The sequence below is a fragment of the Artemia franciscana genome, chromosome 6 (genome assembly GCF_032884065.1).
Source record: "Artemia franciscana chromosome 6, ASM3288406v1, whole genome shotgun sequence".
Classification (NCBI taxonomy): Eukaryota; Metazoa; Arthropoda; class Branchiopoda; order Anostraca; family Artemiidae; genus Artemia; species Artemia franciscana.
The window spans coordinates 35,348,075-35,365,397 of record NC_088868.1 but is presented as its reverse complement, the minus strand read 5'-3'; the positions used below and the strand labels follow the sequence as shown (position 1 = coordinate 35,365,397).

The following is a 17,323-nucleotide window of genomic DNA, read 5'->3' as shown; positions in this document are numbered from 1 at the left end:
AAGACATGATAAACTGCTTAAAAAAGGATAAAGATACAGGATTTTATCCTTTTAAAAAATAGATAAAGGATAAAAAAGGATAAACATCCTCTAAAGCCATTGGTGGTGCGTAGGGGGTTGACCGACATTTCAGTTGATGGGTCTTCGTTTTGCAGAGGAAAGTAGCAATCTTGTCGCCAAACCTTGCTACGACTGGGATTGAACCCTGGGCTCTGTATTGCCAACCAGAGCATCAATCCACGATGTTACAACAGGGTGCGTAACTGCATATGGGGGTCTTTTTTCACTGTCCTTTGTACTTTAAATTGTCAATAATGTCTAATATCTCAAAATGTTATACGTATTACCAGAAGCTAATATATCTGTATTCTTAGCTGAAATTTGGAAAGGAGCCTCTCTTTCCCACGTCCAACCCGTAGCCTACTGCCTTTAATAGTTTCTTTTTCTTATAGATGAAAGAGATGCAATTCAAAAGAAGACTTTTACCAAATGGGTAAACAAGCATTTGAAAAAGGTATGTTAACTTTTAACAAGCATTAAAAAATATATGATAAAACAGTAGTTTTTACTAAACTTATTACTACATGCTAGTCGGTTGCTACAACTACAGAATAAAAGATCGTGGATGTGTGTTTACTTTCACGTTATTGTACACATGTGGTCGCGTGCACAATGAGCCAGATTCTACCGGCATTATTTAAAAAAAAAATCAGAAATTAAATGAAAAAACATGTTTTTTTTCAACTGAAAGTAAGGAGCGTCATTAGAACTTAAACGAACAGAAATTATTCCGTATATGAAAGGGGTTACCCCCTCAACAATACCACGCTCTTTGCGCTAAAGTTGTTTTTAGAAATTGAAAAAAACTTCTTATTGCTCTAATTAAACGTCCCTTTGGTTTACTAAGTCATTCTAAGTCATAGTTGGACCAAAAAGTCAAACTATTAACCGTCTTGAGCACAATATATTGTAAATATTAAAATTAAAGTATTAAAATATAAAGTATATATAAAATATTTAATATAAAGTATATTATATTATATATAAAGTATTTATAAAATATAAATAAAGTATATAAAATTGAAATATTAAAATTATATATTATCAAAACAAAGAAACTAAAAGCAATCTAGCCCACTCAAAATTCTTCTATAAAATAACGATGAATTCAAAACCACAAAAAGACATAAAAACTTGAACAAAATTTTGATAAGATGGATAAGATTTATTCATGATTAATTAGACTTATACATGCAATAAAACAATATACTATTCCTCCATAGGCTACTTGATCTATAAAAAGGGTGAAGACATAAGAGCCACTTACTGAAAGACACATTACTTACTAACGTACAAAAAAAGAAAAAAGCTTAGAATAAAAAATTAAATTAATTAAATTAATTGAATAGATAAGTTAATTTGAGGTTTGTGTAGTATTTCATTTTATTTCACTGAACACGGCTATAAGCCATACAACCGACCTCAGCTTTTATTTTAATGTCTACAAGAATCTTCTTTAATTTTTCTTTCTGTTTCTCTGATTCTATTCGTTGCTCAATCTCCACAGCACTGGAAAAAATCAGGAGTAGAAAAGGTGATACCATAAGAGTGGCAGCGCTTATATCCTTCACATGGTGACTAAGGATACAAGTATTTCTAATGAAATTAGCAGTATTATTAAAATTGGTAACCTTTGCACATTGAATTAAGTAGTTTTGCCTTCGGTAAGAGTTGGAGGATGGCTATAATTACCTTTATTGCTGAGCACAGAGCATAATAATTATATTCATATTTGGTATTCATTTGGCAGTTCTAAGATAGTATACTTTCCTTGAGTAAATCCGTTCTGTCCCATAAATGGGATCTTTGCAATTTCTCATCCTGCATAGACAATTAACGATCATTTGTACTTCGAATTATCTCAAGATGAGTTTTATTTTGTGCTAAATATGAAAGCAAAATTGGGTAATTGTTGTATGGTGCCAAGATTAGAGATGAAAGTCACGTTGATTCTAGCTTCTCACCAGTGCAATACCCCTTGTCGAGTGGAGGGGTTTGAACGGGGCTGAGCCAGTGTATAAGTAGAGAGTTCGTTCACTTTCAAAAATTACATACGGCAGTTGGCGCGTAGAGGCATTGCATGGGGGGAAGTGGGCCACGCGTGGCGGAAAAAGTGGTACACCGGAATACATTCGAGCTGGTGAAAAGTTGGCAGCCCCTCGACTGCTACTTTTTTTCTTGGGTGGGGTGTTATAAGGATAAATAGCCACCCCATTAGAGGGAAGTAAAACCTTTTTCTTGTTTTAATTGCACTCAAAATATTTATCAACGCCATTGCTTCCTAACAAAATAAGAATAAAACACATGTTTTTTTTTTGCAGGATCTATTTTACGGGGTAAAGATTGTTTTTTATCCGCGCATTTGCTAATTGTGATTGGAATTAAATTCTATCTTTTGGTAAAACGCAACTTAAAGCGATGTTGTTTGTCTTAATTCAAGAGAGGAATGATAATTATGCGATATTGGGTAATCCTGAATTAGTTGGAAATAACCGCAAAAAATTTGCTGGAAGTTGACTGAAAACAAACCATGGCAAATATTTGACATAGTAGCGAAGTCGTGTGGATAAATAGAAAAGGAATCAGATGTGCCATAGAAATGCTTAATTGACGATCGATTATTAACGTTAACATCGTTTATTATTAACAATTAATTACAATTATTATCGTTATAAATTTAGCCTAAGTGGTTTATTTTTTGGTTTGAAGGGGTTCTATAATTAAGGAAAAGTGGATGCCCAAACATAAGCACAGTGTAGGAAAAATAGGTCAACGAAAAAGAAAAATGTGTATAAATATCCACCCGAAAAAAAAATGCAATCTAAACCTGAAAATTCAAGTATTGGTGATCATTAATCCAAGAATTCCGATGCAGTTCAAGTTTGTTGTTAAGATTACGATTATGGATTGATAAATTCTTATGAAATGGTAAAATGATAACGTCATCTGCGATCATGATAATAGTACCTCAGGTAGTTCGTTTTGAACAAAAGGAATAGCCATAGGTCTGAAGTAGGTCAGATTAGCCGTAGGCCTGAGGTGGTAGTACCTCAGGTACTACCTTTCATGGGTGGTATTTTTTGAGGGGGGTAAACGCATAGACCCATATTTGAAGCATGTATGAAAGACTTTTAACTCTTGGTCATTCGTTTTAACCAGTAGGAAATCGAAATTAATATCATTTAAAACATAAAAAAATCTTGGTTACAAACCTGTCTTAAGCGGAAAAGTTCTCAGTGCTGTGGGTAATGGTTGCAGCAGTAGGAGTGACCTAGTTAATAGCGAAATACAGACCAGAGTAACCGAAAGTAATAAACAAAAAAAACTGCCTAGTGAAAAAAATGCCATCCGACACCGATTCAGGAATGGTAATTATTATTGCGGTTCTACTTAAAATTAAAAGTTTATTGCAAAAAGAAATTTATGGTGGCTTAAAAAAACAGCCTGAAACCTCTCAAAAATGGCATCACATCAAAATAAAAAATGTGTTGTTGGGATCAGCGTGGTCGAAACCTTGAACAGAGAAATATAAAAACTCCACCATCTGCAAGTGCCATATGGCACTAAAACGCCAATTTCTACCTCCACTCTCCCCTCGTCTCCCCCTTTGATCTAATTCTGTATTTATCTGAATGTTCAATGAGAGGTGGGATGTTTAAGCATTAAAATGAACCCTTTGAGATATCTCCCTCTCTCCCAAACTATAAAGCAATTAGAGAACCCCATTGTAGAAGGCTAAGTGCCTCAGGTACTCAGTGACATTCCTTTAAACATTAAATACTTGCCTCCACCACCTATGTTTTTTCAAAATTGTGCCACTGTCTTTAAAAACAATTGATGGTCAACAAACTAATAGGGTTTTGGTCCCATTAAGAAATGGAGCTAGAACATGCTGATCGCTATCTAATGCATCATCGATCTCCAGCGGCAATTGATGAATCGCTGTCTCTGTTAGTTTGTCTTCACTGAACCCAAATGGGAAAACAATTCAAATTTTAGTTACACCTCTGCCTACACCTCAAGTTGGTTATTGACTAAATTTAATGCAGGTAAATTTACTAAATATCGTCAAAAATATATGCCTCAATAATTTGAAGGATCCCTTGCATTTCCGCCTATATTCACAGCTGTTACATTAGCTTTCCCCGGCATATCAGGAATAGCCCCAATTAGTAGAAATAATTGAAAAAAAATATGTGAAGCGAAGACACAGCATTAGAAACTACTTGTCTGAGTAGGCTTTGTGACGGCAAAGGTAAAGGGAAGAGGGAAAAGTAAAATCATCATCGGGAGAGGTTTCTTTAAGCTTTGCTTCTCGGTTTATATCTACATGAGGGCTCTCCTTTTTATGGGATAAGGAATGTGTGATTGAACTAAGTCGCCCGCAGTATTTGGTATTTTGAATTGATCTTAGAGGGAAGTTTCACTCATACTCGCATGTCTGTGAACAAGCGAGGAGGGAAATCCCCTTTAGCCTGTTCTGGCCTCATTGTAAAAACTGCGGCTTAAAAGGGACTTTTCTGTTTCAACTTCTCTTCGGAAAACATCTTGTAACGTCATTTGAAAGATCAGACCTGTGGGACATATGAATAACCCCCGCACCCCTATCATATGTAAGCATGCCTTTCCTCTGGCTCCTTAGTTTTTATTGGTAAATGAAATTAAGAGAAATTGAATTGCTGTTCTATTGGTTTTTACTGGAACCTTTTATTTATTGTGGTAGGAAGGGCTCTAACATAGGGATAGGTAAAAAGTGGGAGCCCTTGGTGACAACAGCGTTGCCCAGCTCAGAGAGTGGTTCGGGCTTACGTAATCCTAATTCTCAAGATTTCGCCTGTGTTTAACTAATAAATTATTTGTCCTTTTGACCAGGGACTGTATCTCCGAATTATTTCGCCTCCACCTCCAAACTATCCAAGCTATTTTTAATCGTTTTCTGTATGTGGTCCCCTCTAAATCTCGTAATTTTCTTTACTTATATATTCTATTAATATTTTTTTTTTTTTAACTGGGACCCTGCCCTGAAGTATTCCCAAAACATATCAATTTGTTCTTGCTAGAGATCCCCCTCGTTCCCGTTAAATACGGGATCAACTGAAAAAGATACATCATGCCGCATTGGGCAGGCCTCCGGCACATTCAACAGACTGAAATCGATATGGAGGTCGCAGAATTTCTCCCTCCAACTCAAACTTCGTCTATTCAATAGCAAAGTCATCCCTGTCCAGTTATATGCTTCTGAAACCTGGCATCTTAAAGGCGAATTCTAGCTTTCGAGAATACATGTCTCCGGAGAATACTAAACATCCATTGGGCACAAAAAATATCATGAAAAGAGAAATCACCAATGCTACAGCACAAACACACACAAAAAAAAAAAAAAAAAAAAAAAAGAAAAAAAAAAAAAAAAAAAAAAAAAAAAAAAAAAAAAAAGAGAGACAGAAGGAGAAAAGGAAGACTGTTTTCCTAAATTAGTGATTAATATAGACCAGCACTTGAATGATGCCTTAACCCTACTCATCCATACAATCACATAGGTCAAACAGCATAGCCACACACAATCAACCATAAAGAATAATCCATGGACAGGCAGTCATGTCGTCAATAAGTATAAGTCGTCATTTACCGAACAATAGAAAAAATAATATAGACAAATAATTCAGAGGCAACACCCAACATAAGGGCTCATCAGGAGAATACACTGGCCTATATAGGGTTTCGCCACTCTAAATTCTCTACCCAGCACAGTGTTGTGGCTACCACAGAATATCCATGACATCCCCGCGTCAGGTATCACCCCCAAAATACATGCCTATGAAAAAAAAACAGCAAATGTAAAACAACCAAGTAAAACCAAAACAAGCTTATCTTGTTAATATATCCCTCCCTTTAGCAACAATAGGTAAACTAAATATTATAAATTTTACCAAATCACAAATATTAACACATTGCAAAAAACCTGAATGAACTAAACAATTATAGAATTCATCTTTACCATGTGACTAATTTTTTAAAAAAATCCGCTCAATTAGAAACACAATTCAAAATAAATGGCGCTGTGACAACATTTCTCGAATCTCCGAAATTAGTTAAAAATTTCTTTAAGTATTTCTAGATAATTCTTTTGATATTTATTTAAAAGTTCGTTATAATGAAAACTAAATTTTTTAAATTGCCAAGTTAATTTATTTGCAGAAAAACCTCTTGATATCAATTTTTGGCTTAAGATTTTACATCTATTTTTAAAATCAATATAATTACTACAAATCCTTGCATAACGAAGTAACTGTGAGAAAAACGCTGAATATGTGATATTTGAGTGTATATTACTTTCAGGGAATGGGAAACTAATCACTTCAAAATCAAAATCATCCGTTTTATTATACATTTTAAAACTTAATTTATTATTATCACAAATATTAATATTTAAATCTAAGAAATGATCTTCATGACCAGCGCCATGACTAGGCTCAAGAATAAGCTCTGATGGATATATATTTTTAGAAATATCAATGAAATCCTTACAATTTAAGACCAAAATATCATCTAAATATCTTTTATTATTTGACAAAGCATGTTTTAAATTAATTGGATTATTCTTATCCATCATATATTTATATTCTAGTTGACTTAAAAACAAGTCAGCTATAAATGGGCTGGCATTCCCCCCCATGGGAATTCCCATAATTTGCTTGTACAAATCACCCCCAAATCTTATATAAGTATTGTATAAAACAAATTCCAATAACTCAAAAATCATGTCCAAGCTGTAACATCTCAAGTTAACTGTAGTATTAAAGCAGTTTGTCCATATGGTTTTTTTTATTATAACTGTCTATTTTTAAGAACCTTTTACTAGATAAGAGGAAAGATTTCTTTATAACAGTTTTTAAATTATCAAACACTAAATTAAGTGATAAATTAGTATACATTGTCGCAAAATCGAAAGACTCAATTCTTTTAGCTGAAACCATTGTTAAAGAATCTTATCACCTGCAGTGAATTATTAACACTCCAATATGGATTAAAATTCGAAAATTTTTTAATACCAGAACAATAGGTTTTAAGTTTATTTACAATTTCCTTTAAAATTAAAGAGAGGTCAGTAGCAGCAATGCGGGTTGGACATTTAGCTGCTCCGGGATTCTTATGAAATTTTACAGTCCAATATAGGAAAGGGAACTTTTTATCATTGTCATTTATTTTAATATTAAAATTTTTAAAAAGTATTTCTTCAGTCTTTTCAATTAAATTCTCATCCTCTATATTTACCTTTTCATAAACATTAGTTGTGCATAACTCCCTTTTTAAGATATCACAATACAGCTTCTGACAAATTATGGCAAAATTATTATTAGCTTTATCCACTGGCACAATTACAAATTCATTCTTTAGATTAGCAATTGCTTGTTTAATCTTCGCATTATAAAATAATGATTTAGTGTTACTATTTTTTAAGTTAGAATATATTTTATTTCTTACTCTACTAATAATTAAATTCTTCCAACTTTGAAAACTCTCTTTATTTTTATTCTCTTTCTTACACCACTTATCAATAAATAAATCAAAATCATTTTCCAAGCCATCAAGAACACTCGATGGTTTCAGATGATGAGAAAGACGGAAATTAGCCCCTTTATTCATTATAATTTGAAGATCATCTTGCTTTATTATTGACAAGTCCCCTGTTATAACATGTTTGTAAGTAGGATTTACAAATGGGCCATGTTGCTTACAATTACAAACCGGTTCCCAATTTATATCGCTATCTAGTTTTTTTAGTATTAAATTATAATGAAAAATAATTTGCCCAATAGTTTTTGAAAATTTATAAGTTAAAACTGGACTATCATTATAATTTAAATTACTAGGAAGGGCCTGTTTCACATGCCGCTGATTTAAAATTTCTGGTAAATTAATATCTTCAATCTGCTTACAAGTAAAATTAATAGGTAAATATAATCTGTTATCCTTATTACTAATCTTATCGAACTTTTTTTTTTTGAAATAAATTTCGTTTTAGTTAGAATGCAAATTGTATCACATATTACTTTAAAATTATAATCAAGAGCTGTATTATTCTTAACAATCCAGAAAAGTTTGATTAAATTCCTCTTGGATAAATTATTTAGACACTTTATTACAGAAATCATACCCCTAGATTCAAGTAGCTGGCATAGATCTATAGAAAGCATATGTACATCTAATTCACTTTTTCTATTATTTTTCCTATGTCCTCTCGATCGTTTTTTACGTTTAGTAGGACAAGTAAAAGAAGGATGGTCCATAAAACCATCAATACATTTAACAACAACATGAGACATGTCACCATATTTTGCTACACGATCATTTAGCCCAAAAGGATAAGCTGTACCAAGAGTATGGATCCAGAAATCCTCCTGTTTACGTAGTCTATTATTCTTCTCTTCTTTATTTAAATTTTCTAATTCTAAATTTTCTAAAATTGTGACAGTTATATCTGATATGGAACATTTACCATTACTACAATGTTGAACTAGATAGTTATTAGTTTTTTCATTATTAACTGTTGTCTTGTGTCCAGAAAATCTTTTATATATATTATTAGTTGTTTCCCCCACATATTGTAGGCAGCATTTATTACATTCTAATAGGTAAATTGCATTGGTTGTTCTACAATTAACATTACCACGTAACTTGCATGCAAAATTTTTATTATACAATGTACTTTTAACAGAAGTCCGTGGGACAAAATGATCTCGGCAAAGAAAACAATGACTTTTACACTTACTAACTTTCAAAAAATAATTCCGAGTTCCGAGGCTAATATTTGTGTTTTGTTGCATAAAAAGTTATTGAAAATAAATCCAAAACAAACCAACATCCAAATCCAAATCCAACAATCATAGTTCAAAAAACATGCCAAGGTCAATAGGTCAATAGGTCAATAAATACATAAACAAAAAGATGAAAGAACATGAAATTTGCATAAGTGCCATCTCACCAATAATTAACAATATCAGGTTAAAAACCTGGACCAGGGTAAAGGTCTGTCGGGGAGAAAACTTAAAAAAATTTCTCCACCAGCACTGGATCCAACCTGGAATAATATCATGAAAAGAGAAATCACCAATGCTTCAGCACAAAATAAAAAAAAAAAAAAAAAAGAGACAGAAGGAGAAAAGGAAGACTGTTTTCCTAAATTAGTGATTAATATAGACCAGCACTTGAATGAGGCCTTAACCCTACTCATCCATACAATCACATAGGTCAAACAGCATAGCCACACACAATCAACCATAAAGAATAATCCATGGACAGGCAGTCATGTCGTCAATAAGTATAAGTCGTCATTTACCGAACAATAGAAAAAATAATATAGACAAATAATTCAGAGAACAAGCAAGCTATTTGAATGTAAAACAGTTCAAAATAGGGATGAAACCTTTTTATTGACAGCGAATAGATATAAGATTATTTAACTGGATATTCCGAACACATATATGTAATTATTAGGTATACATTTTTGCTTATTTTTATTCATGTCTTTAAGTTTTACTGCTGATGATGAACACTGTTTCTGTGTTCGAAATATCCAGTTAATTAATTTTATATCTATTCACTGTCAATAAAAAGGATTCATCCCTATTTTGAACTGTTTTACTTTCGTCATGGAAAGGCAGTGTGGTCTTTGAAGTTATCTATGCAAGCTATTTGGTGAAAATAAAAATATTACGCAATACATTATAAACAATAAACACACATTGAACAATCATAAAAATGTGCGGTGTTACTTTTATTAAATTAAATAAAAAAAAGTTTTACTCTTTCTCTTAACTCCACTTTCTAAAACAGTAAAAACCTTTAGCGTAAAGAGCGGGGCGTTGACGAGGAAGCAGCCCCTTTCATATACGAAGTAATTTCTGTTCGTTTTAAGTTTTAATGTCGCTCCTTACTTTCCGTTAAAAAAACTTGTTTTTTTATATTTAATTTCTGAACGTTTTTGAATCAATGCATGTTTTGATAATTGAAACAAAATTTGCATATTTATATTTTTTGGCTAAATTGCTTTCTCATAGTTTTGATCGAATAATTTTGAGAAAAAAGGACTGGGGGAGGAGGCCTAGTTGCCCTCCGATTTTTGGTCACTTAAAAAGATAACTAGAACTTTTAATTTTTAACGAATGTATTTATTAGTAAAAGATATACGTAACTTACAAATTAGCTTACGTAACGAACTTTTGTATTCTCGTGTTTTTATTACGTATATGAGGGTGTTTACCCCCTCGTCAGTACCTCGCTCTTTACACTAAAGCTTAAATTTTGTCCCAATTTCTTAAGAATGACCCTTGAATCACACAAGCCATAGAATAAATAGTTGAAATTACTAAAAATACCTTAGCGTAAAGAGCGAGGTATTAGGAGGAGGCGGGCCCATCATATGCGTAATAATTTCTGTTCGGTTTAAGTTTTAATGCTGCCCCTTACTTTCAGTTGAAAAAACTTTTTTATATTTATTTTTTCATTGTTTTTTTAAATAAACTAGAAAATCCTGCGCTCCCTTCATGGAAATTTTCTTCCCCCATGATAAATTCCTCCAAGAAAAGTTCCCCCAACATATCTTCATCGTCTCAACCCCTTCTACCAACCAAAAAATCCCCCTGAAAACGTCTGTACACTTCCAAATTTGTCTGTACAAAATTCCTGGAACAGATCCCCCTCTACCAAATTCCATGACCAAAGTACAACCGTTTTGGTCTATCTAGTTATAGTGCAAATATCATTTTAAAAAAAAGCACGAAGCCTTATTTTCTGTTTCAATGATTTCTTTTTCATTCGGGGAATTATATTCACTGTATACCTACCTTCTTATTCTTCAATGATTCCATTTCTGCTCAAAATGAAGAGTAAATTTGAAACTTAAAACGAGTAACAGTTTTAAAGCTACGTAGCCCTAATAAATTACATTTTTTTCCAAATTATTGTCCCTCCTCATAAATGAGAATGCTGATCAATAAATCTGATAAGAAGATTATTAAACGAGTGATGAATCTGCAAGCCCACTTAAGAGTCAAATTTACTTCCCCTCTAAATTTTCTTTTCAGATTGAAACAGGACAAACGATTCCTCAAAAATTAAAATGAAAACCGGAATTAATTGCTCTTAATTGTTTGACTACTGAATGATTAGCTTGTATCCGTATAAATTTGTTTCTTGCTGTAATTCTGATGCAAAACATTTCAGAATGCTGAAGCTGATGTGCTGCCCCTCCTAAATGATGTTCTCCCGTCTAATATTCACCTCTTAAAAATTCTTTTCAAAAAGAAACAAATAATACAAACAGGTGCCGAAAGATTAAAAAGAAAGCCAAATCTGACTACTGAATGATTTGCTTTCTTTGCAGAATTTTTCTCTCTATGGTTCTGTTGCAAAACATATCAGAAAACGGAGACTGATCAATGGGTAGTCTAGTATTCAATAAATCTGATCAAAGGATTGCAAAATGAGTGATGAAATCCGTAGGCTATTCACGAGGCAAATTGATTTGCCTCACCTAAATGACACCCCCTCCCTCCCAAGTTGTGGCCCCCTAAAATTTCTTTTCAAGAAGAAGTCAATAATACTAATCAGAATTACTTTTTCTGAATTTTTGGCAACTGAACAATTTGCATTTGCATTTATAAAAGTTTTTTTTTGCTCGCCATCGCTCTGTTGCAATACATATCAGAATGCTGAAGCTGATCAATGGGCGGTTTACCATTCAATAAATCTGATAAGAAGACTCCGAAATGAGTGGAGAAATCGGTGAAAGAATTTTTTCCAAAGCAATTATCATCTATCTCGTTGTAAACAAGTGGTAATTAGTAGACTACTCACGTAGATGATGCCCATTTAAGATTATTTATGAATTACGATGAAATTTACCAGAGATACCCATATGCAGCTGGTTATAATGTTTATGAATGCATGAAAATTGGCAAATTTCTGGCGCGGCTTTTTCTGCTCTTTATTGCCAAAATGTTTAATATAGTCAGATTAAAGTTGAATCTGTAATGAAAGAGACCGAGTCCTTGCTAAAGCAAAATATTTAAATATATTTTTGTCGGGCATTTTCAGTTTTCAGTTTTTTTTTTCATAGCATTACTTGTGTTTAAACATTCGCACGAAAAGAGGACGAGTTAAGGTTCTCTCCAAATACTAATTTAGCCATAGAAAAGATATAAAATGTCTTAAATCTCCCTTCCGTTTCTAATTAAATGGTAATGATGTATTGAAAACAGGAAAACTTTTAATAATAGGGACAAGGCCGTGTCTAGGGAGAGCTAGGGATTTGGACCCCTTTCCCCCCGAATGTTTGTATGACTCGTAAAAAAGTAATAAAAATGAAAATAACCAGATTTTTGATATGTTTTTAAAAGTTTTTTATTGTAGCCCCCCCCCCATGAAAAATTTTTGGTATCCCCCCGAAAAAATATTTGACACGGCCCTGAATAGGGAACTAAGGTTCATTGTGTTATAAAAAGCTTTGTCCGTTTTCACTGTTTGTATTGTATTTTAATTATACAAAAAAGACATGATCTTAACATAACTCACCAAGGGGTTGTCTACTTTCAAAACCGCATCAAGTGTCGTTCTCTACGTGTGACGAAACTGGTCGTGCTCTGAGATGTACACGAGATGGCACAGAGTAGGAGACTTCTCGGAGGATACCCGCATTTGGAGTATGAAGCTTTTGAAGTAGGCCTACTCTCCAAAAAATGTACTCCCGAAGCTGTGTAATACTTGGGGAAGGTAATAAGTTCGAAAGTGGAAAATCATGTGAAAAAAAAATGGAACTGTCGTAAGAATCCTAAAATCATGAGATTTTAGGAATGACAAAGGCCTCTGGTCCCGTTCCAAGCAGATATGACCAAGTACACTTTAGTGTATGTAATTTTTTATAAGACCTAAATGCCTACAAATCACAAAATAAATTTGCTCCTTAAAGCTAAATAATTTTTTAAGATATCAATTTGAATAAGCCCTTAGTATAAATGCGCTTACGAGCAGTCCCCATGGCCTGCACAAACATATTATCAACAGTAAAATTCCACGACGTTTTCTTAATCTGATGATTGGCTTGTTAACATTAGAACCAACAATGAGGGGTTTTTTTTTTTTTTTTTGTATTCTGGTTGTTTAGTGAACTTGGTCAATTTTGCCTCTGAACGGTTCAAATGTCTTACTATCCCCCGTGGAATTTTACCCCTGTGTATGTACAATGAAAGATTTGGATTCAGATTTGCTTCTTTTGTAATTCACTAGTCTCTAAATTGTCTAAAAGAAAGACAAATTGTGTTCTAGGGAATAGAAGTTTTAAAAACTCACAGATAAAACTAAACTCATCGTGAAACACAACTGTAAAATCAGGGAAACAACCAACAAGGAATTTTTGGACGGTTTAAAAGTCTTAAAATAATTATATCATAGGCAGCGCTTAGCGCTGCCTAAATAAAGAGCGATGTGGACACAGTGAATTATTTATTTATTATTTTTTTTTATGCCAGGGCACTTCGTATCGAAGGGGTTGTTGTAGAAACTTCGAAAAGGTTTCATTCGATTGGAAATTAAAAGGGCTAATGCCCTTTTTAATAGTCGAAAGTGATTGGAGGGCAACTAACACCCCTCCCAAGCCCACCATTTCCCCAGAGACACATCCAATCAAAATTTTGAGAAAGCCATTTTGTTCAACGTAGTTGAAAGGTCCGGAAATTGTGTCTTTGAGGATGACACCCCCCAAAGCCCTCAGGGCAAGAGTTATAATTTATGCCCTGGGGATATATAAGGTTTTATAGAAAAAGTAATCGTATAAACTTCGAAAGTTTTAGTGCGCTTTTTGCGATTCAGAGTGATGGGGGACGGATACCCCCCTCCCCCTTGCACATCATATTTTTGCGAAATCCATATGATAAAAAATTTTGAGACGGCTATTTGTTGCCGTAGAAACTTCGAAAATTGCTCATTTGATCGGAAATTGAAAGGGGTAGTGCCCCTTTTAATAATCGAAAGTGATTGGAGGGCAACTAATCCCCTCCCACGCCCATCATTTTCTCAAACACATCCAATCAAAATTTTGAGATAGCCTTTTTGTTCAAAGTAAATAAAAGGTCTGGAAGTTATGTCTTTGAGGATGACAACCCTTCCAGAGCCCTCAAGGCAAGGGTTTTAAGTTATGCCCTGGGGGCAAATAAGGTTTATATTGAAAAGGTGATCTTATAAACCTCGGAAGGGGCTTATTGGATTGATAATCAGAAGTCCTACTGCCCTTTTTAAGAGTCAGAGTAATCAGAGGGTGGATACTCCCCCCCCCCCGCACCTCATATGCATCTGATAGAAATTTGAGATGACTAATTGTTGTCGTAGAAACTTCGAAAAAGGCTCATTCGATTGGGAATTGAAAGGGCTAATGTCCTTTTTATTGGTCAAAAGTAATTTGAGAGCAACAAGCCCCCCCACCCTTCACGCCCATCAATTCACAAAACATAACAAATCCAAATTTTTGAGATAGCTATTTTGTTCAGAGTAGTTGAAAGGTCTGGAAATTACGTCAAAATACGTTTGAAATGTTTTCACTTTCTTACTTTCTTAAATAAAAAAGTCAAAATTCTTTTGGATAAATATCATTAGATGTCTATTAAACTGACGATCCACCGTCATTTGTTTTGTTGTTGTTTTTTTTTTTTCTTCTGTAAAGCGCAAATCGTGTTCTGGTCTTGAGAAGGCGTAGGGTTTATCAGCCTTACTCATGTTAATTTAGGCTCGTTTTGAGTTTGACTTGGTTATTTACTGTAATTTCTGTTCGTTTTGAGTTTCATTTATTTATTGATGGTGATTTGTGGTAGTTTTGCGCTTGGAAAATTTTTTTCACTTTATTTTTGCTCATTCTTGGCTTAATGAAGCTCTTTACTTTTCTTTGAAAAACTTGTTTTGCGGAAAAAGTTTTTAAATTAATTCATTTGCAAATTCATTTGCAAAAAGAGAAATATGATTGCTATGGAAGATAATTTTGTGCAGACAGATGAACCACAATGAGGATCCTCTCTGGAAAATCCAAATATTTGGATTTTGACCGTTGAATTATTTATTTTAAAGTATTTCATTTTCTTCTAGGCATATTACAGAGAATTCAGATCCGCCTGTAATGAAGCTATTCTGAAATCTTACTATTTTTGGGGAAAGGTGGAGAAATTGGTAAAGAGATAAAAGAGATTTTATTTTATTTAACAGAAAACTTGGCTAACGAAAATGAATAAACTACAGAGAAATAGAAGTTTAGCTGTCTAATTCTTTATGTATAATGTTGGCGTTAACTTCCTAAAGCTATAATAAAGCTTTTTGTACCACTAGAATTTTTGCTCCTTTTGATTTGGAAAAACAGCTTTTGGGGGTATTATCATTGAAGAATTCCTTCGTTTGGTATTTCTACTGAAACAAAAATGGAAAAAATTATCTTTCGATGCGTATAAGACCTTACCTTAGTTCCTCCTGTGCCGCCAGAGGCACCCAGGACATCCAAGAAGAGCCGCCAGTCGTCCCTCATATGTGCTGCTGCCCAGACGTCTTCCCACTGGGGTTGGACTATCGCATTGATGTGTTTTAGGTCCCGCTGGTACGTACGACGAAGTGTATTCTTCGGCCTCCCTCTTCTTCGGGTTCCCTCTGGTTGCCACTCCAGTACAGTTCTGGGGAGTCTATCTCCCGCCATACGGATAACATGCCCCAGGTAGCGCCATCTTCGTTGGCGTATGACATCTATTACCAGGGGCTGGCGCGAGATATACCGAACAGTCTGGTTGGTTATGTGGTCTCTCCAGTTAATGTTCAGTATTCTGCGAAGACAGTTGTTCTCGAAGGCAAGAATCCTCTTTTCTTGGTGTTGGTTTAGTTTCCAACATTCACAGCTATAAAGGAGGGCGGAGATGACGTTACTGTTGAACAGCCTCATTTTCAGTTTCAGGGAGTACTTTTTCGATCGCCACACTGGCTTTAGTCGATTAAAAGCTCCACTGGCTTGTCCAATCCTAGACTGCACCTCCTTTTCGCTGGATCCAGTTCGTTCGACTGTACTTCCAAGGTATCTAAAATCCACTACCTGCTCTACTGTATTGTCCCCGCACTTTAAGCCCAGTGGTGAGTCGCTCGTTGCCATGCTTTTTGTTTTGTCCGAGTTGATCTTTAGTCCCAGAAGACTCGCTTTCTCTCGGATTACTTCGAGAAGATCCTGGAGCCTTTCCTTGTTTGCCTCCATCAGGGTGATGTCGTCGGCGAAATCAAGATCTGCTAGTCGTTTGTTGTCGCAGATTTGGATACCAAACCCCGTGCAGTCTCGGAGCACATAATCGATTACAAGGACAAAAAGCAAGGGAGAGAGGACACACCCCTGTTTGACACCGGACATGATATGGAAATACCTTGTATTTCCTTCGTGGGTCCGAACGCAGCACTCGGTGTTTTCATGTAGGGCAATGATCAAGGATACAAGTTTTTCTGGAATGTCGTAATATCGGAGGATATTCCACAGCGAATCTCGGTGTATTGAATCGAAGGCTTTTTCGAAATCCATAAAGACAAGGTACATCTTTTGCCTCCATTCATTGCATTCCTCGATCATCATGCGTAGGACATATATAAGGTCAGAGCAGGAGCGGGATGGGCGGAAGCCATGTTGCTCGTCTCGCAAGTGCTTATCTAAGGCTGTCTGGATGCGACGAAGGATTATCTGTGAGAATAGTTTCCCCGGGATAGAAAGGAGACTGATGCCCCTCCAGTTATCGCATTTTGCTGCATCTCCTTTCTTAAAAAGCTTGATGAGTGTGCTTTTTCTCCATTCTTCGGGGACTTTCTCTGATTTCCATATACATGCAAAGAATGTGATCCACACAGTTATGCAAGCGCCTAAAGAGGCTTTGATCATTTCTGCTGATATCCTGTCGCTTCCTGGTGCTCTGCCGTTCTTCAGTTTGCGAGCGGCTTGTACCAGTTCTTCGGTTGACGGTTCTTCCGTATTGATTTGAAGTTCCAGGAAAGGGGTTGTGGGGATATCTGCTGTGTTCGGAGGACTAGGTCGGTTGAGAACTTTCTCGAAGTGTTGGGCCCAAACTTCAGAGATTTCACCGGGGGCTGTGACTGTCTTCCCGTTTCCGTCTTTTACTGGTCCATTTAGGTTGCGACGTTTCCCGATGATTTCATTGGTGATTTTATAGACGGCTCTGGAATCGCCGCGCTTGGCCGCTTCTTCTGCCAT

General features: G+C 35.0%; 1 protein-coding gene across 1 annotated transcript in view; it reads left to right on the top strand.

The window, feature by feature from the left end:
* Positions 1-17,323, top strand: part of LOC136028353 (microtubule-actin cross-linking factor 1-like) — a gene marked incomplete in the record, with an annotated part of 451,602 nt that overhangs the window by 105,672 nt on the left and 328,607 nt on the right. The window contains 1 exon segment of the mRNA XM_065706142.1: positions 453-514. Within this exon segment, the coding sequence (XP_065562214.1) occupies positions 453-514 (62 nt within the window).